General features: G+C 52.4%; 8 protein-coding genes across 8 annotated transcripts; 2 read left to right on the forward strand and 6 right to left on the reverse strand.

Annotated features, from left to right (window-relative positions):
* Positions 1–1,593: 1,593 nt before the first annotated feature.
* On the reverse strand, positions 1,594–3,054 carry K489DRAFT_270933 (uncharacterized protein). The gene has a single exon (XM_033600124.1). The coding sequence runs from the start codon at positions 2,879–2,881 to the stop codon at positions 1,982–1,984; it is 900 nt and encodes a 299-aa protein (XP_033458333.1). The 5' UTR covers positions 2,882–3,054; the 3' UTR covers positions 1,594–1,981.
* A 759-nt stretch (positions 3,055–3,813) lies between these two features.
* K489DRAFT_372213 (uncharacterized protein) lies at positions 3,814–4,257 on the reverse strand (the record flags this gene model as incomplete). The annotated part of the gene is made up of 1 exon (XM_033603318.1): positions 3,814–4,257. One exon carries the CDS (start codon positions 4,255–4,257, stop codon positions 3,814–3,816), a length of 444 nt encoding a protein of 147 aa, XP_033458334.1.
* A 687-nt stretch (positions 4,258–4,944) lies between these two features.
* K489DRAFT_372214 (uncharacterized protein) lies at positions 4,945–5,901 on the reverse strand (the record flags this gene model as incomplete). Its single annotated transcript, XM_033603319.1, has 1 exon — positions 4,945–5,901. The coding sequence occupies one exon, from the start codon at positions 5,899–5,901 to the stop codon at positions 4,945–4,947; it is 957 nt and encodes a 318-aa protein (XP_033458335.1).
* A 363-nt stretch (positions 5,902–6,264) lies between these two features.
* K489DRAFT_395663 (cysteinyl-tRNA synthetase) lies at positions 6,265–9,187 on the forward strand (the record flags this gene model as incomplete). Its single annotated transcript, XM_033606850.1, has 2 exons — positions 6,265–7,983; positions 8,035–9,187. The coding sequence occupies exons 1-2, from the start codon at positions 6,695–6,697 to the stop codon at positions 9,185–9,187; spliced, it is 2,442 nt and encodes an 813-aa protein (XP_033458336.1). The 5' UTR covers positions 6,265–6,694.
* Positions 9,188–10,716: 1,529 nt separating this feature from the next.
* K489DRAFT_322757 (putative polyketide synthase) lies at positions 10,717–16,536 on the reverse strand (the record flags this gene model as incomplete). The annotated part of the gene is made up of 6 exons (XM_033601644.1): positions 10,717–12,105; positions 12,162–14,123; positions 14,181–14,621; positions 14,673–14,924; positions 15,011–16,118; positions 16,178–16,536. 6 exons carry the CDS (start codon positions 16,534–16,536, stop codon positions 10,717–10,719), a joined length of 5,511 nt encoding a protein of 1,836 aa, XP_033458337.1.
* A 1,756-nt stretch (positions 16,537–18,292) lies between these two features.
* On the forward strand, positions 18,293–20,185 carry K489DRAFT_389915 (cytochrome P450; the record flags this gene model as incomplete). The annotated part of the gene is made up of 6 exons (XM_033606556.1): positions 18,293–18,469; positions 18,530–18,942; positions 18,996–19,252; positions 19,356–19,699; positions 19,773–19,931; positions 20,009–20,185. 6 exons carry the CDS (start codon positions 18,293–18,295, stop codon positions 20,183–20,185), a joined length of 1,527 nt encoding a protein of 508 aa, XP_033458338.1.
* A 328-nt stretch (positions 20,186–20,513) lies between these two features.
* Positions 20,514–23,096, reverse strand: K489DRAFT_411675 (ankyrin; the record flags this gene model as incomplete). The annotated part of the gene is made up of 1 exon (XM_033607831.1): positions 20,514–23,096. The coding sequence occupies one exon, from the start codon at positions 23,094–23,096 to the stop codon at positions 20,514–20,516; it is 2,583 nt and encodes an 860-aa protein (XP_033458339.1).
* Positions 23,097–23,621: 525 nt separating this feature from the next.
* K489DRAFT_382355 (FAD/NAD(P)-binding domain-containing protein) lies at positions 23,622–25,443 on the reverse strand. Its single transcript, XM_033605351.1, has one exon. The coding sequence runs from the start codon at positions 25,302–25,304 to the stop codon at positions 23,733–23,735; it is 1,572 nt and encodes a 523-aa protein (XP_033458340.1). The 5' UTR covers positions 25,305–25,443; the 3' UTR covers positions 23,622–23,732.
* Between the last annotated feature and the right edge of the window lie 106 nt (positions 25,444–25,549).

Raw genomic sequence — 25,549 nt, forward strand, 5'->3', positions numbered from 1 at the left:
CCGACAGGGACGATTCGTCTCTTTTTCTTGGCCGTCGGCTCCTCTTTCTCTCTCTGTCTGACCCTCTCCCGCCTGGGAAGGGCGCCCGCTAGCTGCCTGGTCCGCCTCTGCTCAACGGTCTGCACAGCAGAGGTCCGCTCACACCTGCTTTCCCTCCCTCTGTCCCTCCTCCTCGCTTGCATTGACTGACTCGCTGACCATGCGTCGCACGTGCGGCTTTTCTCCGGCCGGCGGATGAGCAAAGCCATACACGCAGCGAGGCAGGGCGAAACAGTCCCCCCTCAACGGTAGGCCAGGCCCTGCTTCCCGCTCCAACGCAGTACGACGCTGCAACGGCAAGACCACAGCTCAAGCTTCCACGCAACGCATCCCCGACCACGCCGCATTCTCTCTCCCTCCTTGCCTCAACCTGTGGACAAGCTCTGACACCTCTGCCGCTGCTCCAGCCCCTGCGTCCCGTCCCTGGTCCACCCTTCAACCGTCGGCACCCTCGATCTCCCAACCCGGATTTCCACCGTGAACCCTTGGATCTTCTTCAGAGCCACAGCCAGCTCGCGGAGTCGCCTCCTAACGACCCCCGAAGAACACCTGCGATGCGCGAGACCATGGGTTCCAAGATTGTGATGGCCCCCTGTCGCCACGACGCCTCGATCAATTTCCCGGATATCTGGATGCGAGGAATCCGTCCGTCAGACGAGCCGCCACGACGAGGAATCCAAACTGCAAAGCGAACGTATCGCGGACGAAACGAGAACGTTTTCCCACACGAGAGGTGATGTTGCTGTCGTTTCCATTTCTCCTGCCCTCGAATTCCTCCATTTGCACTTTCCTCCCCAATCATCATCACCATCGTCACCGGCGAGGAGAAAAGAAAAGGGAAGCGGGCCAACGTTGACGATTCAACGACCGCACATGTTTCCCCCTCCTCCCCTCCCCTGCGTTTCCTCTTCTCGCCCTTTCTGCCCATCACTGCCCTTTGCGTCGCATAGGGAAAACGGAAAACAGGGTAGGAAAAAAGATAGACCGTGCCGAGACGGGAGCCTGCCCTGCATCCTCTCTCCCGCCCCTGCCGCGATGTCGTTTCTTCGGCTTTTCCCAGCCCCTGCCCACCCCTGCGTCTGTCCGGCTCCCTGCGTCGGTCCGTTTCTTCCTCCCTGAGATGTTCCCTTTTCCCTGCATTGGAATCGAATCGAATTCGTGACATCGTCTTTCTGACTTTGCTTTTTTTTTTGCGTCCCTGCGAATCCACCCTTGGACCCCTCCCCGCTGCATTGGACTTTTTCGCGATTGTCGAGGGTCCAGACTACCCTGACTGAGGCGGAAATGCGATCGGAGAGCTCCGATGACGAATTCCCTTTCTTTCTTTCTTTCTTTTCGGAGGGGGATCTTGCCCTGGAGCATCTCCTGGAGCATTTTACTGGAGCCTCCTGGTGGATTTGTGGATTTGTGAGGGGTCTTTCCGTGTTTCGAAGACAGGCCGACGTTTCATGCTGTGGAAGATGCTCAGCTGAGAAAACTTCGCCCTTCCAGCCTCGAGCTAGAATCATGACTCTTCAACGTGGACTCGTTGGAAGAAACACGGGTACGTCCGACTCCTTTTCGACTATCCTCGCTCGCCCACTATATATCACCCATCACCTTTGGTGGCGGAATGGCCGGGGGTGATCTGTGGAGTGTATTTCTTGTAGGTCATGCATGAGTGTCGCACTCATCTCGTGCTTTTCACGTCTATGATGAAGACACACGGGATGCCGCGCTTGCCTGTCGCTTTTTCTACGCGTGTGCCGATCACCTGTGACATCAAATCCTCGTCCTAGGGGGACAGTATCTTGCAAGTTGTGACCTTCGCGGTCTTGTCTGCGCCGTGGTGTATGACATCCCTCTATTCGTGCTTCCGAATTGGAAACCAAATTTGATGAGTGTCGGTTGAAGTCTGAATCCAGGAGGTCGAGGCTCTATGACCGTGCGGTCAACGCATCCATCAATCCATTTTGTCGGTCCATCTGCCAGGGAGTGTCCGGATCGGTTGATTGCACATGAATGGGCATAGTCGAAATATGACGGCCGGGCACAAGCGCGCCGTGAGCTCCCCTGAGGTGACCAGTCGTTTAAGTCCTTGCTCCAGCTTTTCGCCGGACCGTCGAACACTCTGCCGAGATGGGTTTGTTGTGGCGTCGTACTCGCATTGCTCAGCCAACGTGTAGTAAGCATCGATTCTCTCATGTTCGGTCAACCCAAAGATCTGCACGGGAGCATCTCCAAGTAAGCCGTATAGTCCCAAGGACGCCGCGGTCCTCGCTGAGGCATGTGTCACCACGGTGTCGACGACGACCATCCATTTCGACCTTCGGTTCAGCAGAGATACCATATCGTGACCCAGGGGGACGAGGTAGTCTGCCATCACCGATCCACAATTGCCATATCGGCCTACGAAATGTTCCAAGTTCCGCAGAGGCTGTTCGCTTCGATTGTCGCGCCCCTCGTAAAAAGCCTCATAGCCAGCTTCCCAGTTCAGATGCACAAAAGGCGTGCGATGAGCATCGGTCCATGCCTCCTCGGTGATGATCGAATTACGAGCCTCCCACTCCAAATCTTTGGGGATGTCAGGATCGCAATCGTCAATGTCGAAGGATCCTTCCTCAAACGCCACCTCGCGCGACTCGAAGCAGACGCGAGTGATGAGTGGCGGACGCTGATTGAAATATGTCGACGTCACAAGAGCACAAGGCGCCTCCCCTCGAGCGTAAATGCAGTCAGCGGCAGGACGATCTCTTTCATCAACGCGGTGCGGTAGGCAGAGACGCCATATCTTCCGGCGCAGCTCGACTGGAAGTCTGGAAAACGCAGCGAATTCCGGGGGCGCAGAGGCGGTAGTCGACATCGTTGCGAGCTTGTAATAACGCGGTTCTTGGATGTAGTTGGAATATACATCCTTCGCCTTTGCCTTTGTTCACGGCAAATTTAGGGCTCCCTGAGCCTCCCGTTCTTGTTCTTCTGTGTCGCTCTCTCACCAGAAGTCGCTGTGAAATCACTCACCCGAAGCAGATTGATGCGATAGGCTATAAAGTTCTATTTGACTCTTCTTTGTGTGATCGAGCTTGCGGTGTCCCGATTGAGGCGGACGGAACATGTTGTGCCGCAATGAAAGTGGCCCTCTACAACTCCCAAACAAACACAGTACACGGACAGCGAGCTTCGAACGTTCTCTCATTTCTTCACATGCCTAATAATAAATCATAGAAGTGTTTCCTCTTCTCGTAAGTAGTCTATTCTCAGCATCAAGTTGCTTCCCAAACTCAATTGCGTTTAATCATGCCGCTGCTAAAATCTGATGATGAAGATCAATGACTATGACATCTAAGCAGAGGGGAACAATCGGCATGACAAATCGTACATCCCGATTATAGGTTGGAGTGGAGGAGCGCAGCTCGGATTTCGCTCCAGCAGTACTGTAGATATACCCATCGGATGGATTCTGGTGGGCGGTGTGTATGAGCCGATAGACCAATGCCCGATTGAATTCCGAGCGAACTTTGCTCGCTTCGCCTGCTGGGAGCAGAGGACGTGGGACGAGAGTTGATGCCAGGTTATCGGACGTGTGCGCGTCGCGCGCTCCCTCCTCGCACAATTCCTTCCAAATTTGACACGCTGGGATGAGTTATGAAAGGACACGACCAGATGAGACTCCTTGTGTCCGGCATGTTCGGGCGCTTGTGTGCTCTCGCTCCACATTGGTCGCTGTGTCTAGAGGTGCTCTGCTGCAAGAGAAAGTCTCGATAAAAGAGCCCAGCAACGGAAGTGCAACATCCTCGGTCAGCGTCGTGGTCGATAATGTTTTCCGCCAGGACGATTACAACTCGACGGACACAAGCGAAAGATGATCGCGGGCTGCAGCTTTGATTTCAGGCTTTGGCCAGGAAGAATTCTATTTTTCTTTGTTATCAGACTCTGCAACTCTGCCTCCAACTCATTCGCGGACGGGCGGACGAGATTTTGGAGAGGATATACGCCATTGCCCAGCTCGTATTCCTCTGCTAACGTGTACATGGCGTCGATTCTGTCGATCTCTGTAGCCTCAACCATCTGTACAGTGGCATTCCCTAAGAGATCGTGTAGCTCTGTATGGGCGACATAGCTTGACGGCGCATGCGTGACGACGGTACGCATGGCTACTAGCCAGCTCGACTTTTGGTTGAGTATATCCACTATTTTGCGCCGATTGTCTACGCCGGAGCATTCTTTGAGGTATCTGAACATTAGTGATGTGCTGCATTCGATGACAGTAGGGAAATAGTCCAGATGTCATAAAGACTCATATCTGTTGTCGTCCCCGAAGTGATCAACCGCATAGCACTCATCCCAATTTGTGTGTCGTGCGTACATTCTTCGCTCGTCCTCACAGGTTTTGAAACAAACACAATTCCCGAACTCTCACGCCGAGGCATCTGACATCTCGGGCCCGTCGTATGATATATGATACCTCGCGTTGGGCCTCCTTAAATGCGACTTCCCGGGCTTCAAAGCAGACGCGAGTGATTAACGGAGGGCGGGTATTCAGATATGTGGATGTGTGAAGTTCACAAGGGACTTTCTCCACCACATATAGGCAGTGTCCAACAGGAAGATCTAACTGGTCCACACGATGTGGTAGACAAAACGCCATATTTGTCGTCGTATCTCGACCGGAAGACCTGGGAAGAACGCGAACCTGTTAATTAACGGAGACATGCTTGGATTCAGTGGCTCAGCTTGCGCACATCCTCGGCTTTTGAGCCAGGATCTTGGACATCGCCGAATCAACCTGGCGAAAATAAGCTGTTGATCGCGATGAGAGAGATGAGCAATGAACCTGAACTTGTTGTCAACACCGAGTAGTCGTCGCTCTGGTGTACGAAAACAGCTTTGTTTCCAACCGGAAGCCTATACTGAATTCGGATGGCAGATTCACGGCCAGAATGTCCATGCTGACGGGAGTCGTCGACACGCATGATTGCACATGTACGGACACCATCGAAACATGATAGCAGGACGTAAACGAGTAGTGAGGTTCCCTTCACGATATTTCTTCTTGTCTGTGAAGAAGTCTTGAAGTTCATGATCAAGCTCGGCCGCTGTCCGCCGAACGATCCTTTGAGCCTGACGAGGATCGCAACCTCTCTCGCATTGCTCGGCCAATTCGTACATAGCGGCCACTCTGTCAGCATCGGCGGAATCAAGGACTTGTACTGGTGCGTCGTATAGCAGACCGAAAAATGGCGCTGCGACGCTTCTCGGAGCGTGCGTTACTACGACATCCATTACCACTAGCCATCGAGACTCGCGATTCAGTACGTTCAGAACGTGGGTCCAATCCCGCTGAGTATATATCTGTTTCAAGTATACAAACATCAGCGAACCACAATCCTTGTTCTTCGCTGCGCAGTGCTCCAGATAAAGTAGTGGCTGTTCATACACAGCGCTTTCAGCGCCGTACTCCGCCTGGTATCGGCCGTCCCAATTTAAGTGTGTGAGATGTGTGCGAGCGGGAGCCTCCCATATGGTGTGGTTGATGGAGTTGCCAGCGGACCATCTCGTATCGAAGGGCGTAACTGGTCTTCCGTGATCATTAAAGGTGCCTTGTTCAAATGCGACCTCTCGAGACTCAACGCAAATCCTGGCGATCGTCGGAGGCTCATGGTTGAGGAGCGTTGAAGGTGTAAAGGGGCACGGTGCACGTTTGTGGAATGGAAACCAGCAGCCGCCGACAGCATAATCTATCTCATACACTCGATGTGGTAGACATAAACGCCAAATCTCTCGTCGGAGTTCAACAGGAAGCTTGGGGAACAGGGCGAATACACTCGGAGAGGAGCTATTTGCTGCCGGCGTCGCATCCGACTGTTCACGAGATGAAACAGGCATCTTACGGGCACCAGCATCTCATCTGACGTAACTCGAGCCTTCTGCACAGATCATGCTGCGTGCAGGAGCCGCGAACGTAAAGGCATCCGTCCAACTCATTGAGCCTCAAGAAAGATGCGTCGACTTCGGGCCGTCCGTGCACCCGCAACGAACTTCTCGCTGCCTGGAAATGATTTGGTGTTTCTGATTGAGCTTTTCGGTCTCGCATGGATGTCCGAAATGGCCGGCTGAAGCGGAAGGAGTAGACAGATCATGAATGGTCTAAATCGAATCCACCCTCTCGTGACGCTTCAGTGTACCTCAGCATAACACCGTCCCTCGTCCCATATTCCGACATATATTCATCGATATATCATGTGTGATCTAGTCGAAACGGAAGCATGGACGGATCTGTCTCGTTTTCAAATGGACAAACGTTTCGGAATAAACCAAACCCTAACCCTAAGTATGGGCGCGGCCGGGGTGCCGAATGATTCATGCCCTCTAGGTATTTGACGGCTACATTCACCTCGACCTCGCCAAGTATGCATCCTGCCTAGTTAGACACGAGCGCACACTGTGAACAAGAGGAGTGATCAGCCGTTCCGTCAATCTCACGAATGCGCTGGTGGTTCTTCCTCACGATGAGGTTGTTACACGGCTCCAGAAGTCAATATGACTCACCCGGCTACATTCCGAAGCATTGAGCTGCACTGCCACTGTCGACGACAACAAATATAAAACACACGCGCTGTCCGTCAACGTGCTGTCGTATTACTTTCTATCCCGAAAACCAGGATTGGAATTTCGAAGGATGGCGTCCGAACGCCGTGAACAGCCGCCATGGACTCCCCCCGAGCTTCTGGCCGGAGTGCAGCTCCCTAAGCTCAAGATCCACAACAGCCTGACGAGGCGAAAAGACGACTTCGTTCCTACCGATCCGGAAGGCAAGGTAGTGACGTGGTATGCTTGCGGTCCTACAGTTTACGAGGATGCACATTTAGGCCATGCGAAGAACTACGTTTCGACCGACATTATCCGTCGCATCATCAAGGATTATTTCGGCTTCCAGGTCAAGTTTGTGATGAACACGACGGATCTTGATGACAAAATCATTGTCAGAGGTCGTCAACAGCATCTGTTTGCGCAGTTCAAGCAGGAGCACCACACCGAAGATGATTTAGTGACCGATGCGATTGTGCAGGCGACTGAGTCAGCTCTGCAACAGTACATCAGCAAAAGCCTCCCATCTGTATCCTTGGCAAAAAGCCCAGGAACTCTTCTAAAGCAACTGGATGAAGTACTCAAGGATATTTTGGAGCCTCAACAGGTCTCTCCTGCGGCGAAGCACGAAGCCATAACAGAAGCCGACCTGATGCTGAGAGCACACATCGCGACCATTCGATCCGCCGCCGCAGCACTCCAAGCACCAGGTAATGCTCCCGACTTCTTTGCAAGGACGCAAGATATTCTCCTCCCATATCTCGATGCTCTACATGGTGCAAAAATGGATTCCAATGAACGCGATATTTACTTGAACCTCACGCATAAGTTTGAGCGTCGTTTCTTCGAGGATATGGACGCGCTCAACGTTCTCCCACCTGACAAACTTACACGTGTAACGGAGTACGTACCTCAAATCGTGAGCTTTGTCGAGACAATCGTGGTCAATGGCTTTGGCTATGCCACCACTGATGGCTCCGTATACTTCGACATTGACGCATTCGAGGCAGCTGGCCATAGCTATTCCCGCTTGGAGCCATGGAACAAGAACGATCGCGTCCTCCAAGCCGATGGTGAAGGCTCACTGTCGAAAGGAAAATCAACTAAGCGAAGCGAGAACCATTTTGCTCTCTGGAAAGCAAGTAAACCTGGTGAGCCTGCTTGGCCGAGCCCTTGGGGCAATGGTCGGCCAGGGTGGCATATCGAGTGCTCTGCAATGGCATCTGATGCCATCGGTAAGACTATTGACATTCACTCCGGTGGTGTTGATCTTCGATTTCCCCATCATGACAATGAGCTTGCGCAATCTGAAGCTTACTGGTCTACTCCCGATTGCCACGTGCAGTGGACCAACTATTTCGTCCATATGGGACAATTGAGGTGAAGACTAGAGTCTCATAATTCCCGAGAGAAGATGCTAATTTATCGCAGAATCCGAGGGTTGAAGATGAGTAAGAGTCTGAAGAATTACACGACCATCCGATCCGTTCTTGCCGGAAACGAATGGACATCTCGAACACTTCGGATCTGCTTTCTCCTTATGCCCTGGCAGGACGCGATCGAGGTGACAGAGGAGCTCATGAAAGCTGTGATTTCCTGGGAGGGCAAGATGAACAACTTCTTCCTCAAGAGCTCAAATATCGCAGCGCAGGCTGATGTCAAAGCCACTGCTGAGGTAGAGCAGACGCCCGCAGACTCCCAATTACTCAGCGCTTTGGAAAGTGCAAAGAGCGACGTCCACACAGCACTCTGCGATTCGTTCAACACTTCGGCGGTCATGCGAATTCTCTCCGATCTCGTCACGGAAGCTAATTCCTCTGAGATGCCATCAGCACAGACCGCAATCTCCATAGCGAAATGGATATCACGTATCGTGAGCATATTCGGTCTCGATTCGGAGGGAGATTCTAATGATACAAACCGCATCGGATGGTCGGGCCTTCAGATCCCTGAGCCAGCGAGGCCCTACGTCTACGCCGCATCTGGGCTGCGTGACGAGGTACGGGCGATGGCTTTCGCGAATCCGATAGAGCATGATGCGATATTGGAGTCGGCCAACGCTGCCTCCATGAATATGCCAGCACCGGCATCCGAATCCTCGAAACCATACCAAACGGTGCTCGAAGACTTCCGCGACGAGATCGCCGCGCTTTCAGCTCGAAAAGCTTCTGCAAAAGATCTCCTGGCTGTATGCGACCGACTCCGCGATACGCGCCTCTGGGATTTGAATATATATCTCGAAGACCAGAAAGATTCCCAATTTGCCCTGATCCGACCCCTTGATCGATCACTCAAAGAAGCTCGAGCAGAGCGAGAGTCTGCGAGTCTTGCCAAGGCACAAGCGAAACAAGAACAGGCGGTTCGCGAGGCGCAAAGGGAGCGTGAGCTACTGGAGCGTGCCAAGATTGATCCGCTGCTCATGTTCAAGACAGGGACCGAATTTTTGGAATGGGATGAGAATGGCATCCCGACGATAGATGCTACTGGTGTAACAGTATCGAACAGTAGACGGAAGAAGCTGGTCAAGGAATGGGAGAAACAGAAGATTCGGCATGAAGAATGGTCGGACACTAAGCAAGCATGAGTTCAATGCCCGTCTTAGCCGATCGTGATTGGATAGATAACATCGCATGCAACAACATCTACCCAAACACTTCAGACTTGACCTCGTGACACTGAATTCAGGGGATTTTTGTCCTTCATGCTAAATTGATCTCCGCTATAGCCTCGATCGTCCCACACTGCCGATCGGAATGGCCTGAGAACGCAATCCGCAGCGGAAGACATCGTCTATGGATAGAAACCTACCTTGCTGTTTGATAACCATGATGGGCCTAGCTCCAAGGCGCAAGAGAAGCTACCAAGTATCGACGACGACGACGAAGGCGTCGCATCGCCTTTTCGTGATCAATTCGACGACGACATTCTTGACAATGCAGATGGAGCATTGCTCATGACGGGTCGAAATCAAAGATCAACTGGCCATCCCTTCGAGCTATTTCCCGTCAAAGAGGAACGGAAGCTGGTACACAAGCTCGACGCACGGCTCGTTCCCTTCGTGCCCTACTCTACCTCGTACTCTCGTTCATCGACAGATCTGGCATTGGAAATGCACGGCTAGTTGGTCTAGTCGACGACCTTTAGCTCTTAAACGACGACTACGAATGGCTACTAACATCGCTCTACCCTATGTATATCCTCTTCGAGTGGATGGCTATTTGCAACTGACTATTTCCCGTATACCTCTATATCAGCTGCCATGTAGACGCCTGGGAGTTATCGCTTCGCTATAAGCCACTACTGCCAACTTCCCTTTACTCGTTGTCTTGCGCGCGCTACTCTGCACCGGCGAAGCAGCATTCGATGGTGTTCCGGTCTATCTGTCTTTCTTCAAAGGAGTGGACCTAGCGTTTCGCATAGGTCTATACATCTCGGCCGCGCCGCTGGCGACCAGTTTTGCTAGCAGTGTAGCGTATACTATTATAAGCCTCGATAATGTCGCAGGCGGCTCCGCCAGATACCGACTTTTGTTCCTAATCGAAGGTCTTCATGACTGTCTCATTGCTATGTAAGTATGGAATTGGCTTCCCGATGGTCCTGAGTCCATAGCGTGGCTGTCCCATCGGGAACAAGAAATTGCTGCTTTGCGCATACGGTATTCAGGCTGCTGGTGCGGTTCAGCCGACCGGTGAACTCCTGCAGTTGATCCTTTAGGCGGCGCAGGTGCAGAATTTGGATGTCTCTGCACTTTCAAAAACGCTGAATGGCATTGTAGTCAGAGCGATCGCTCGTCCAAAATCAGCCCTGCCGATTGTTCACCTCAACATCGCGACCCATGAATGCGTTTCACCATTTTTACTATCACTGGAAGTCCGCCTTGGAAAATCATATTGCACGTGAATCAAATATAGTAATCTATCTTCATAAAACAAAATCGACCACCAAGAACTCTGACGAACAAAGAGAAAAAGGAAAAGGCAATAAACCCAAGAACATCGCAACAGAAAAGGACAAAAAGGTCAATACCAAATTCCAGTACATCCCACATCAATAGATCCCAGTCAGAAATCCCAAGAGCACAGACACAACACCTTTCACCCATCCCACAAATCGTCAACAGTTCTGTGTCAGCCAAGCCTTCATTTCGCCAATCGTCGGACACTCCAAGAACAGCGAGCTCTTGATCTCAATACCGACCTCAGCGCGGAATTTCTCTGCCAGTACTAACGAGAGCAGGGAGTCGATTCCCAGGTCCGCGAATGCCGCCTCATCAGCGAGAGATTCCATGGGCAGATTGGTCTCGCGGGCGATGACTTGCAGACAGTGTCCTGCGACGCCAGCGGGAGCTTCGATGGTAATTTCGGTGACGGAGGGAGCTGGCGTCGCAGGTGCGGCAGCGGCGATGGGTTCGGGGTATACCTTCTCGAGGGTTTCTTCGGAAGGAGGCGTAAGAGGTTCCACTGGGCCAAATCTTGGCTTCGCCTGTTGCTTCGAAGGAGTGATGTCGATGCGCTGGGGAATAATGGGGATAGATGCGGGAGGAGTTGATAGCTGAGCCTTCTTGATCGGAACTGGAGGAGCATCCTTCTTGAACGCGGCAACGGCGACAGTGGATGCTGGCTTGAGGGCAGCGACCGGGGCTGCATGAGAGGTTGACGTATTGGCGTCCGGTGCAATGAAGAAGCGATCCATCAGCATCCTAGGAACGCGACGGAAGCGAATCTGGCCGACCATGCCCACGACGGTGTCACCCTGGAAAATGTAGACATCACCGCCGTAGACGATACTACCGCCGAAGTTCTCCGAGGGAAGCTGGAACATACGAACATAGCTGCGGTACTTACCGCCTGCCTCGAGAGGTTTATGCAGACGGAAGCTCTCGCAGCCAGGTGTGACGTAGAAGTAGTCGCGGGTGTTGGATGCATCGCTGCCGTTCATGATCAGGCCCGCCAAGTGGCAGACACTATCAATCCAGTGGGGCGGAGTGTGATGGCTTCCATGACGGTCGTTGGTCAAGGTAATGTTTGCAAACGCTTCGTGATCGTTAATGACAACGTCATCGATGCCCCGGTAACGGTCGGCGTAATCGACGACATTCTTGAACAATGTGTAAGCCATATTCTTGTTAAGTCTGCTGGCCTTGCCAGTAGCGGCCAGCTGGTCCAGAGCGTCAATCCGTCCGAGGATCAAGTGCTCGACTCGAGACCACTCGGCAGTCCATCGATTAGGGTCCTCGAATGACACGAGACCAGAGGCGAAGTGCTCATCGTGGCGCTTGCCGGTCGTGGAATCGACATTAAAGAAGCGCGTAGTCATGGTGCCAGAAGCAGCATCGAGCTGGGCTTCCAACTCCAGCAATTGAGAGATGCCGGGGGTTTTGGAAGCGATCTGCGCATGCAAGACCTCAAAGTCTTGGAATCGCATGTGCACATCTTTGGCAGTAGGGACCAGGAGCTTGTATAGATGCTCGCCGGCAGACAAGACCATATCAGACCAGATGGACTACAGAGGAGTATGGTCAGCAGGGCCTCACGTGATTTCCGAAGCTTCACACTTACCGATGTCGCAACACCACATCCATTCATCTGGTGACCCCAGATGCTCTCAAAGAATTCTCCTTGCTGCATATCGCTAATCGCGCGCATGTAGACGCCCTCGGCGCTCACAGTCTCCTCAACGACAGTGTGAATCAACGAAGTACGGAATGTGGAGACGGCGACATTCTGCTTCTCCGCGGGCTTATCAGGCTCACCGTACTTGAGCTTGGCCTTGTCAAGAGTCCAAGTACCAATGTAGGGAATCCAGTAGTTGGTGTTGTTCCAGCTGTACTTGGGTAAGGTTAGAAGGGAAAGAGAGGCCTCATCCGGCTTGTAAAACTCGTTCCACTTCACAGGTACTCCTGCGAGATGCAGAATGATGAGACTCTTGGCGATAGTGGTAAGGTTGTCCTCATTGCGACGGCACGATGCTGCGACACGGGCCTCCGGAATCAAGCTGCGGACGAAGGTAGTGCAGACCGGGTGTGGCCCGATGTCGACCCACATGGTCTTTTCGTCGACAATACCCATGTCATGTGCGGCGTCGATTGCCGCAGCAAAGTTGACAGTCTCGCGGGTGTGTCGCTTGAGGTATTCGGCGTTTGCGGTCTTGCCATCAAAAATGACACTGCCCATGATAGGGGAGATAACGGGCACGCTCGGGGCCTTGAAGTGGACACCGGAAGCAATTTTGCCGAGGTCTTCGAGAATGACATCCATTTGTGCAGTATGGAAGGCGTAGGGAAGCTCAAGCAAGGTGCACTTAAAGCTGAGCCTCTCAAGAATAAGTCGAAGCTTCCCGATTATGTCCTTGTCACCACCAATGACGGTGTCAGCATGGCTGTTGATGCAAGTGATTTTGTAAACGAGCTCGCCAGCATCTTTCTCTGCCTCAACAGCGGTCTGAATAGCCTCGGGTGTCGCGCGGACAGAGAGCATGGAGTGGCTACCAGCTTTGCAGAGCTTCTCTGTGAGTTGCGCGCGGCGACCAACAATGTTGAGGGCTTCGGCGAAGGAGATGCAGCCTGCTATAGCAAGAGCGCTGTATTCCCCAAGACTGTGTCCGACTACAGCTGCTGGACGAATGCCAAGGTTGAACCAGTAGTGTGCAAGGGCGATCTCCAGAACAACGATGCTGAGCTGACTGAGGACAGGCGAATCAGCGGTTTCTTCGGCAGTACCTTCGAGAATGGGCATAATAGAGGGAAATCCCAATCGCTGCACGATCCTGTCGAGCTGAGATACTTGGCTGCGGAAGTAGGGAGATTGGTCGAGGAGCTCTTGGCGTTTACCGCGCAGCGATCCACTCTGACCGGTGAAAGTGAAAACGACAGAAGGCGCGTTCATTGGAATGCACTTGACTTCCAGCTTCGCCGCGGAGGTCTCGAGGAACTTCTTCAGCTGAGAGATGTTAGAGACTGTGGTTCCGAGACGCAAGCTATGGTGAAGTCTCCGGCTGCAGACAGTGTAGGAAATATTAGCAAGGTTGACCCCAGGGTTCTTCTCCAAGTAGGAGAGAAGGTTCTGAATATTGCCAACGAGCGAGTTCTTGCTCTTGGCGGAGATGGTAAAAGCATGCGAGGTGCGGTCGCCTGTAAGCAGAAGTTTCTCCACTTCCGGGCCGTCCTCCAGAAGAATCGTGGTGTTACCTCCGTGAGCGCCGAAAGAGTTCACGAGTGCTGTTCGCTTCTTTCCGGCAGGACGCGGCCATGCGGCATTCTCCAGCGGCAAAGTGACCTGTCGTCGAGCTAGATCTTTTGGAATTGCCGGATTCACTTCGGTCTTGATACCAATGTGTCTCGGGACCATTCCATTCTGGAAAACAAGCAGAGCCTTGATCAATGAAGTGATGCCGGCAGCAGCTTCCGAGTGGCCGACATTACTCTTGACTGCACCGAGCAACAATGGCTGGTCAGCTTTCCTGCCGTGTGTTGCAGGAGCGAAAACGCTCAACACGGACTGCGATTCAGCAGCATCTCCAGCCTGTGATCATGGTGAGCACAAATTCTGACGGACGATAATAAAGCATTCATGACTCACCTGAGTGCCGGTTCCGTGCATCTCGACGTAGCCTACATCGAGCGGGTTAATGCCCGCGCGGTATACTGTGTTGCGGTAGTTGCTCTCCTGAGCACCCGCATGGGGATGGGTGATGGAGATTGCATCAGCCGAGTGGTTGGTCTTTGCAGACAGAACGACGGCGAGGATTTTGTCATTGTCAGCTTCGGCATCTTCGAGCCGCTTGATCACAACACTGGCTATGGCCTCAGCTCGGCAATAGCCGTCAGCGTCCTTATCCCACACCTTGCACTGGCCCGTCTTGGAAAGGAAGAAGGCATTGCAGAGACCCGCGTAGTTGTCAGGGTCGGTAATGACGTTCAATCCTCCAGCGATAGCAGTATCGACCTCCCCAGCCCAAAGCGCAGAGCAGGCGGCATTGATGGCAGCAGCAGAGCTTGAACAAGCAGTGTCTATGTTGAGCTGTTTTGTGTCAGCAATGGTAATATGATCGAGGAAGGCATCAAAGCTTACAGAAGGTCCACTAAACTTCATGAAGTAGTTGATGCGACCGTTGGCAAATGCTCGTTCACCCCCAGGCACGGCATAAGTACCAATATTTTGCGAAGCGTTAAGCTCACGCCAATCGTCACTGGCCTGACCGTAGTATGTGCCAATTCGCGACGGGTCAGATGAAGCAGTGCGGCCAGAAACTGTACCGGCCATCTCGAGTGCTTCGTAAGCAGTAACCAAAGCCAACCGCTGCATAGGGCATGTCTGCTCAGCCTGCGGTGATTTATTGGTCAGTACGTCTCTTCAGTTCTGCTAATCCATCACCATCGATGATGATTTGGGGGATTTTTTCAACATACCTCCCGTGGGCTCATCTGAAAGAAGGCTGCATCGAAATGGCCTGGATCCTGTAGGAAGTTACCGTACGGAGTCTGAGTTGCATTCTCGGTCTTTCCGGTAGGGTCGTAATGCGTAGCAAGGTCAAAGCGACTCTCAGGGATGGTAGTGTGAGTGTCACGACCCGAACTGATAAGTTCCCAGAACTTGTCGAGATCATCGGCACCGCCTGGCATGCGGCAGGCCATACCGACTATGGCGAGTTTGGCATCAGCTGCAGTGGCAGCTCGTCGGGCACCGTATTCCTTGAACGCCCAGTCCAGGAAGTCGACGTTGCTGACTTCAGCTTCGGTGAGAGCCGATTTGATCGCATTCGTGACGTTTCGGAGGATCAAGCTTGTGCGGAAGCTCTGAATGTAGCACTTATTCATGCCTCGCATGTTACTCAATCCGAGCACGATGTTGTCGGTCATATCATCCATGTAGATGGTACCAGTGATAAGCTCCTTGCAGATATCGCGATAGAGCTCCGCTGCTGTGGCTGAGGGATATGGCTTGCCAGTGCACGTCGACAAAAGCGCGACTCTGACAGGAATCGTACTTGACTGCAGAGCCGACTCTGAACCTTCGATGATCTCATCGACGTCACTGTCGCTGTACACATGCGAGGCATGGCAGACGCCGTCATAGACAGGCAATGGGAAGGATTTCGCATAGCGAAGGACACCACTGTGCTGGAAGGCGGCTTTGAGTTGGGACGGTGGTCCTGTGACACCGATGGACGATTTATCGGCGGCGGAGATGAAAACTTTGGTGAGCTCGGGGCTTCCGGTGTCTTTGTTGAATTTGTTGAGCTCTTGCTGGACGGCATCCTGAGTCATTCCCGGAACAACATGGGCCCAACTCTGGAGCGAGCCATCAGGCTGAGGAGCCTCGAGCTTCCGTGAGAAGTCGGCGACGAACACTCCCAGGCGCCATGAGACTCTCAAGGTCTCTGCAGCATTTTGGACAAGATCGGAGAGGCTGGAAGAGAGAGCGACAGCTGCAGCACTGAATAGACCAATGCTCAGACCAGCAAGAACGATGCGAGACTGTACTGCCTCCCAGGCCAAGCCTTCGGCCTCGTAGTGACTATGGTTTTGTGAGCGCCTGCATACAAGTCAAAAGCTATTGTGCAACGAGAAACATACCCGATGAACATTCCAAGTTGTAGTGTGGTGAGGAAAACACTCTCCATGGCAGCTCCCAGCGGTGTATTTCGGAAGTCACCATGCTCGATGAGGTGGCAGACTGAGTCGAAGTGAGGGACAACCTCCCTCATCGGTTGAGGCAGGAGTGAGACTTCCTTCTTGAGGACGCTTGTGACTTCCTCGAGGAAAGCGGAGAGCTGTCGAAACCGTCTGTCTTTGCTCTGTCTGTAGAGGCGGCGGAACAAGTCCTTGAGGTCATCATTCGGGAACTCATTCCCAAAGAAGACCAACTTGCCCGCATCAATGGCCGTGACGGCGGCCGATGGGCCACCGGAAGCAGTATCCTTGACGTTGCTCATGGTCACGGGCGGCACGTTTTAGATCGAAGAAAGAGACCTTGCGAAGCCATTGACTTGCCTTGAGATTAGATTGCGAAGTCGCGTTCTTTTGAAGCTTACCGGTCATTGTGAAGGATCCAGATCACGTACTGCAAAATCCGACTTTGGCAATGCATCTTGAGTGAGAACGAAGCGACACTATCACGAGCGACTATGTGACATACCGAAAGCCAGAGTGTAAACCACGTGGGATCGGCTTTAGTTGTACCAACCTTTGGGTGTGGCGCATGTCATCTCCCAACGAGGCGCTCGTGAGCTGGTAGATAAGACCTGGAAGTCAGCTTCGGAGTTTACTGCGAGCCTAGTCTCTTTTGAGCGTGATCCTCGGCGTGATGGCGAGCCATTTGTTTTCACGATGCAAGTGCACAAAACTTGACCATAATTCCTCATCGGCGCACAGTCAGACCCATGCCATCACGGCGACGAACACAAGTATGAGTCCATCGGACTGGGCATATTGATGACTAACCCGATCCACATCCTGCTGATGACTATTACGATCATGTGTTGCTTGCCCAGGTAGATCTTAGGACACCGACTACCCAGGCAATTTTGGTTAAGACGATAGAGTATCCCAGCCAGTTTGATCGATCCCTGTAGAGGTCTCGACAGTCTAGCGCAGAGCCTTCGGTTCGTGGCCATTCCGCGAAGCTTACTGTGGGTTGCCCTGAGTGCGGAGCCTATGTGCTGAATGTTTTTGCTTGGCAATAGTCACGGATTCTGATCGATTAGTGCGCTGATATATCGTGATGAAGCAATGGAGTCGGTTGTCACCAGCCCGAGTTTGGACCGACTTGCTTCCGCATGCGTCACAACAGCCAGCCAAGCGTAACAAGCTCTCTGGTGCCAGCCACTTCAACCATGGCACGGAAACCTGACAAACTGGACGACATCATCCTCGTGTTGAGAATGTGGCAATGATGCATAGTAGAAGACCTCTTGAAGAGGTTCGGGAACTGCTGCGGAAAATAAGCGAGAAGGCACCGGAATCAGAAATGTCAAGGTGGAGGAAGGGGTTGCGGGACAGGCGTCGATTTGGGGATCACGTTTGACCACAAAGGGAAGGTCAAGCGAGCATCCCGCATTCGGTCTAGATCTGGAGGAGCCCACGTTCTTACGAGAGTCCTCATGTGATACGAGAACCTCGACAAAGGCCTCCAACCTTTCGCTGACGAGCAGCATGTGAGAAAGCATTACTCACATCGATGGCCGAAGCCGAAATATACACCAGTCACGAATCAGCGCCGCCTTCGAAGTCAGGCCGGCCATCTTCTGGATTTGTCGCATAGCAACGTCGTCTCCTGCAGTAGTCTCTTGAGGACGATCTCCAATCAGCAAGCACAGATTATCATGTGCATCATGAGATACACAATATCCGCGTGCAGTTCACGTGGCTAGCACGCGATTTATTATCTCGCGAGCGTCGTGGTTGAGTTGTTCTGGAATTTGTCCGTGTCCTTCGTGCTGCATGTGCTTGTTGTGGAGATCGGCTTCTGGCAACGGACTTTAACCTCACCTCAAACCTCTGTACCCGAATCAGCGGAAACGACAATTGTTTCACTCTATCACTCATTATACCTGCATTCTTCGATGGATACGTTGCCAAATATACAGTGTAGACAATCAAGTATATTATAGCCATGTCCTCATCGTATCTCATCGATCATTCCACTCATCCTCCATCCCAACATCCTCACACGGCAGCCTCATCACCAACATGAGCGTCCAACTCCTCGCCGATGCCGCCAGGCAGCATGTGCCTTACATCTCCCTCATCCTGTTCGTGGGATTGCCCATTTTTTACATGGTCTACAATGCCATTTACAACTTGTACTTCCACCCGCTCGCCAAGTACCCGGGTCCTTTAATTTGCCGCATCAGCCGTCTTCCATGGGTACGTCGATGAACGAATCCCACCCCCTGCTGTGTTTGGATACTGACGATGCGACTACAGGATAGCTGGCAATTGCGCGGTCGTCTCCAGGACAACGTCTCCAAGATCCACTTCAAGTACGGTGACGCCGTCCGCATTGCGCCCAACGAGCTCTCCTTCACCAGCCAACAGGCCTGGAACGACATCTACAGTGTCGGTAAAGGCAAGGAGCAATGGCCTCGTCACCCTCGCCGTGTCCCGCAGGGCAAGAACGCTCCTATGTCCATCATGAATACCGTTCCCCGCGAGCATGCTCGTTTCCGCCGTCTCTTGAACCACGCTTTCTCCGAGAAGGGTCTCCAGGAGCAGGCACCTATCATGAACAAGTACATCGATCTCCTCGTCAAGAAAATCGGCATCCTCGCTGAGCAGGGCAAATCCACCGACTTCACCTCCTGGTTGCACATGTGCACTTTCGACATCATCAGTGACCTGTGAGTTGAGATATTACTTCCACTTTCGCCCCAACGCTAATTATAATTCAAAGGGGCTGGAATGAGCCTTTCAACTGTGTCGAGAAGGAGACCGAGCACAGCTGGATCAAGACTATCGTCACCACTGCCTTCGACACTCAGCTCAAGCTCGTTCTTCGTGAGAATGGCTTCGTGTGGGCCGCGCCATACTTTATTCCCAAGCGTCTCCAGCAGGATCGTCTTGAAAACTTCAAGTACGCTACTGCGCGTGTTGAGGACCGCATCAACTCCGGAGGTGTCAGGGGTGATTTTTGGGACAGAGTCATGATCAGTGAGTCATTCTGCGCCGATCTGTTCGATCCCCACCTCGATAATTTTCAAAACGATCGAAGACACATGTGTTCGAGTTTTGGCCTGAAGCTAACCCTGAGTAGAGTCGGTCGATGGCAACGAAGCCGGCGAAGGTCTTACCAAGCGCGAGATGGTTGTCACGGCCGTCACCCTCGTCGGTACTGGCTCCGAGACCGTCTCTACCCTCCTCACCGGCATGGTCTACTTCCTCGGCACCAACCTCAACATCTTGAACCGTCTCGAGGCTGAGATCCGCGACACATTCACCAGCTACGACGACATCACCCTGCCCAACTTGAACAAGCTTCCCTACCTCACCGCCTGCTTGCAGGAGACCATGCGCCTGTACCCACCGGTCGTCGGTCTCCTCTGGCGTGTTCCTCCCGCCGGTGGTGCTCGTGTCATGGGCGAGTACATTCCCGAAGGTGTAAGTTTGCTTTTAGACAGATATCCCTCTACGGTTTCTGTTCCAGAGAAGCTGACACTCCTGGACACTGCAGACTTCCGTCAACATGTCCCTCCCTGGCATGTTCAAGAACCCCAAGAACTTCGCTCGTCCCACCGACTTCGTCCCCGAGCGCTGGCTCGCCCACGCTCCCGCCGAGTTCGCCCACGACAACAAGGCCATCTTCAAGCCTTTCAGCATGGGCGCTATGAACGTAAGCATCATTTCCTCCCCCGTCTCCTCTTCTAATGCATCAGAATCTTACTAACCGTGAAATCTCCACAATCACAGTGCCTCGGCCAGAACCTCGCCAACGCCGAATCCCGTCTCATCATGGCTAAGATCTTGTATAAGTACAACATGGAACTTGACGCCGAGAAGACTCCGGCAGATTGGCTCGACCAGAAGTCCTGGGCTGTGTTTGTCAAGAAACACATGCACGTGCGCTTCAGCGTCGCCGCCAAATGAGGGCTTTGAATGTGATCCGAGATCAATGGGCTCTCGAGTGAATCAGGCCTCTGGTGCGAGTGGCTAAGTGACGAGGGGAGATAAGGCTCGATGGAATCGGGAGATGACGGGTCGTGCTTATGATTGGCAATTCGCGCTGTTTGTCTCTTATGTGTGGCGGAGTTTGTGTGGCGGGAGAAAGGTTCACCAATAGACGAATTTGAGCGAGCTCTTTCGCGCATTTCCTTTCCCATTCACTTTACTTTACTTGCTAATGTGCGCCATGACGATTGCAGTGTCTGCACGACCGTCATCAAGAGAATCGGCACGATGATTGCAAGACGATAGCTCAACGGCGTACGAGCTTTCGCATCGTAATCCTGGCTGGGGAATGAGATTTTTGCGTGCGCACCGAGATTTTTCTCCAAATGCGAAACACTTTGGTGCTTCTGATGCTGCTGCCGGATTTTGCGTCGTCTTTGTCCAGACCACCGCCTCCTTCAGGATGCGCTTGCATGTTGGCGAGGATGAGCTCTGCGATCCTTGTATAAGATCTCTCCCTGGCAATCATCAAAGCAGTCTTGGTCTCCTTTGACCCATAGTCATCATCACGACGGTACTCGCAGGTAGCACGCACGTTCGCGCCGGCTTCTAGTAAGACTTCGACCAAATCTCTCTGACCAAACCGCGTGGCTCGGTGCAGAAGCACCTCATAGGCACCAACATCATTGTAAAAGCTCTTGTGATTGACGTCAGCGCCGAACTCGAGGAGGACTTTCACCACCTCCCATTGTGCGGCTTTAGCAGCGAGGACCATCTCTCTTGTAAGTATGACGGAAGCTTCAGGAACAAGGCTCAACGTCGAAGCGCTGAGGAGAACGACCAGTGCCTGCAAATTACGTTTCTCGCACAATTTGGTCAAAGTCGTGGAAAAGATCTTGGAAATGGATCTGAAACCATGGTAGTATCCGCGTTCTTGGTCAAGTTCATTCATGAAATGTTCGACAAGCCGAGTATGGCCAGCAATCGATGCCGTCGCGAGTACATTTGACTTGGATATATCTGCTCCGTTGTCAAGAAGAAGTTCTGCAATGTCCAGATGCCCATGTTTCGCCGCTTGGATCAGAGGTAAGTCGTGTTCGGGATATGAACGCCTCATTGCATTGACATCTGCTCCGGCATCAATCAATGCCTGCACAATGTTATAGTACCCTCCAGCAACAGCGCCACAGAGAGCGTTGAGGAATTCAGAAGTACCATGATTGATTGCGTTGACCCCAGCACCTTTACGTAATAACATATGAACTGCCTTGGCGTGGCCGTTGCGAGCTGCATGTGCGAGAGGTCGTTCGTCGTTGTGCGTGAAATCAACGTCAAACTTTGCCCGGTCAAACAGAACCGACAAAGCAGGTATATCGCCCCCTCCTGCGGCTTCGTAGTAGAAGCGTAAGATATGAGGCTCAAATTCAGACCAAAACGTATCTTCGATTAGTACATGGCGGTAGAAAGAGATCCACCACCACGTGATTGGAGAGTTTGGGAGTCCAAAATGTAGCTCAGGTCCAATGATCGTATTGGATGTATGCATGTCCGTCCTTCTGCCAGTCATACTGAGCATAGCTGATTGCTCCAGTTCGAAAATGCGCTCCAGCGCGTGGCAGTGACTAAACACATTGTTCAAGTCCTTCGGTGGTAGATGCTGATGGTAATTTCGGAGGACCGCATTCAAAAGATCGGGCATCATGACATCATAATCGGGTCGAATGTCGCTGTGACTTTGCGCTGCGATGCCGAGAAGCGCATAAACCTTATCTCTCGGATCCGCGCATTGCAAGGACGTGGTCTCAAAAAGGAGGTCGTGAAGGATTTGTTTATTATCTTGTTTCCAGGTCAGGTCGACGACGAACATGGCGGGGCTCTTTGGAATGAACGTCAGCTCGAGGCCTCCTGCCAGCCTGGAGTGCTTGGGAAGCGTGAGCATCGCATCGCTATCGTACTCTCGTGCTTCAAGCAATAGATCACGAAAAGGCTGCCATGGCGATATGCGAGCACCGCACATCAGCAAAAGGTGTTTCGCAAGAAATGTTTCTTGTAGTATCCATAACCTTCGCCAATATGGACGATAGCACAAAGCTGCTATGTATAGACCTGAACTTTTTCCAGCGCTCATTTTGCGTACCATATCAGCGCGTCCACGATGGATTGTGCGATTGAAATGAGCGAATGCCACATCACTCCCGTTGTAAGATGGACCAAGCCAAACGATTACGATTGATGCAGCTTGGTAAATTTGAGCCATGAGATCAACTTGATGCATGCGCTCCCGATTGTCGTTCTGGTTGATACACAGTGCATCGATCCACAGCCATTGGAAGCGATCAAGGTGTGACGCCCGCGCCTGGTGCAGGAAACGTAACAGATTTCTACGGATCCGTACCTCATAGTCATTTATCATGATCTTATCAACGTCGGGTCCTCTGCCCCAGGTGTACGATAAAGCAACATATTTCAGCTCAGACGTGAGTACGAATTCCCGCAGTTCACAGTGTACGGCGCTGGACTTTTCGCCAGGCAGTATCTTAAGCAAACGAATACAGTCATTCGGTAGATCTCGGTATATGTAGCCTTGCCGATTTCGCTGTGGTGGACCTTCAATTTCTTCAGATGTGCCTTCTATCAGCGGCAACTCATCGAAGGCAGTGCAGTTATCTTCCTGTTTTAGACTGCGGCGGCGTTGGATATGGATATCGAGTCCTTCGACGATGGTGGTCCTTGTAACTCCTAATTGTTTACCATCTGTGTCACGATTGGACATTCCACAGCCCACTTCGCGATAAGATGCGGATCCGTAAATCTCTTCGCTGTTGCGATGGCTTGAAATGCTTTTGCCGGACACTGACCTCATAATCAGTGACGGGCCTTCCTGGTTCATTGAAGCGGTTGAGCACAATCAAATTGCGAGGCAGATGGCGCAGATTTGGTCAACATCTTACGCGGTCGATCGCGCGCCCAAGAGTCGGTTGGTTTAATTCAGTATCTCACGAAGCCACAGGTTGAGCGTGTATCATACGATGCAGCGAGGGCTACAGACGTTGTGCCTATAATTTGACAACCATCACTAGTCGATTATCATGGAATATGCATACCTACGTCGAAGTATCTGAACCTTGCATCTAAGCGCTTTTGTGTAGCAATAAAGAACCTTGTGGCCTGGCCGTGGAGCGTTCGGTCACAGCCACCGTCAAGCCGACTTATGGGTCCAGACAGGCCGAAACGGAAGTTTCCGCCCGAGAGCATTCCGCTCCGGCCACGATATAGTCATCTGAATGCATCAGGTGAGGTGAAGTATGTCACTGTGATCCAGAACTTTTTGGCTGTCACGAGACCGTCGACCTCCAATTTCGGTGCAGGGACTTTGCTGACTAATTTGATTGCTTCACACTTGATGACTAATGGAAACACATTAAATGAATTAGATCTATTCTAAAACCGCATAAAAAATATCGCTCGCTCGCAAGAAATAATCTAGGTCGTGAGATATCAGAACAATGATTGCTGTAAGTTTCAATCAAGCAGCAGCCTGGACCGGTTGTACTGCGGGCGGGGCAGCGGTAGAGTGAGAAGCAGCCGTCTCGCTCACGACGTTCAATTCCGCTTTCACCTCCCTGCCGCCGGACGAGCTCGCCTCATTCCACTCCTCAAGATCGCCGAGGCCATAATCTTCAACAGGGACTTCGTTCGCAGGCGGTCCACCAAAGTAGAACAACCCGCGGCCAAGTTTCTGGCCGAGTTTTTGCGCACCGTCCATGAAGCCAAGGATGCTCTCCATGACGTGAATACCGGTCTCGGTCTCTGGGTTGAAAATGTGTGGGAAACCTGGGAGAAGTTTCTGTGCTTTCTCGACGTTGGGTCGGATGGTCGTCTCGTACGCGGCGAAAGCATCGCTGTGTGAGGCTGGATTGGCGCGGAGTGCACCCGCGAGATTGTAGGCGCCCGTGATGGCCAGTGTGGTTCCCATGCCGGAAATGGGCGAAGGACAGTAGCCTGCATCACCAAGAAGAGCTACGCGGCCGTTGGTCCAGTGCGGCATCTTGATTTGTGCGACCATGTTGTAGTAGAAATCCTTTGCGTCATGCATCTCGCTGATGACGCGGTCACATTCCCACCCGGCATCCTTGAAAAGGTCTTCGAGGAGGGCCTTCTGCTTTTCGACGCCCTTGTGACCGAGGCGTGCGGCTTCTGGGTAGCGCTTGTCGTCATCGCTGACCACGTACATGAACACAGTCGATCGTTCGGGGGTCTCGCCAGGTCGGATCATGATACCTCGTCGGCCAGGGGCATGGAACCATCGTCGCCACAAGCTATCATTTCCGCCGTGTGGCATACTAAAGAATGCGCCATACATTCCTGTTTGGTGAACGCGCTCCACGTCGTTCTCGGCGCCAAACACCATCTTGCGAGTAGTGCTCAAGATCCCGTCAGCGCCCACCAGGAGATCGTATGAGCGTTCCTCGCCGCTGTTTGAGAATTTTACATGTACTTTTGATTCGTCTTGCGTGATGTTGGAGAGGGTCTCGTTGAAAATGAAGTTTACGCCGCTGCTCTGGTTGGTCTGCTGGAGTTCGGCGCTGTAAGACTTACAGCGTCCAAAACAGAGAGATGCAAGCCGTCCACGAAGGATCTCAAGGTCGCTCGTACCGGTTTGTACCTTGCCGGTCTTGTCTGCTGGGAACTCTGCGGCAACACGATCGTTCTCGTCAACGAATCTTGCCCCTTCTTCGCCGGTAATATGAGCTCGTACGGCTGTGTCGAGGCCCATCTTGCGAATGATGGTGGCACCTGCGCCACGAATGTCGATGTTTTGGCCATATGATTCTGTTGACTTGCCGCGCTCAACAATCGTAATGTTGTATTCGGGAGAAGACTTGAGCAGCCATGTCGCAAGAACAGGCCCAGCCACACCGCAGCCGACGATTAGGATGTCCTTGTTGATCATCTTGGGGCGAATGAACTTTTGCAGATCCGGGATCTGAGCGAGAAAGAAATTTGAATGGGGGCTGTTGAAGAAGCGTAGCTGAGTTTCGGGCAGTTTTGAGAGGGCACGATAATAATTCTGGCAGCTAAGCACACTCTTCGACATTGGTCGGTACGTCTTCTCTTCTGGTCAACAGCAGAAGGATCGAGGTAGATATACACACTTGCATGGTGGCTGAATGCAGGTTAATATTCGCCCGTCATGTTGTGGTAATCATGGTCGTCATCTCATCAAAAGCACGTCGGAGATCGGATACGGCTCGGGCCCGAAGAAGATATGACGTTGAATTCAGCCGCCGTCGTGGGAATCGCTGCAAGATCTATCCGTTTTGCTGCATCGATCGGAGCATC

The sequence above is a fragment of the Dissoconium aciculare genome (assembly GCF_010015565.1).
Source record: "Dissoconium aciculare CBS 342.82 unplaced genomic scaffold K489scaffold_9, whole genome shotgun sequence".
NCBI lineage: Eukaryota > Fungi > Ascomycota > Dothideomycetes > Mycosphaerellales > Dissoconiaceae > Dissoconium > Dissoconium aciculare.

What these genes read in the sequence shown, in the direction of transcription:
- K489DRAFT_270933 (XM_033600124.1), bottom strand. Translation starts at nt 2,881, where the DNA reads ATGTCGACTACCGCCTCTGCGCCCCCGGAATTCGCTGCGTTTTCCAGA.
- K489DRAFT_382355 (XM_033605351.1), bottom strand. Translation starts at nt 25,304, where the DNA reads ATGTCGAAGAGTGTGCTTAGCTGCCAGAATTATTATCGTGCCCTCTCA.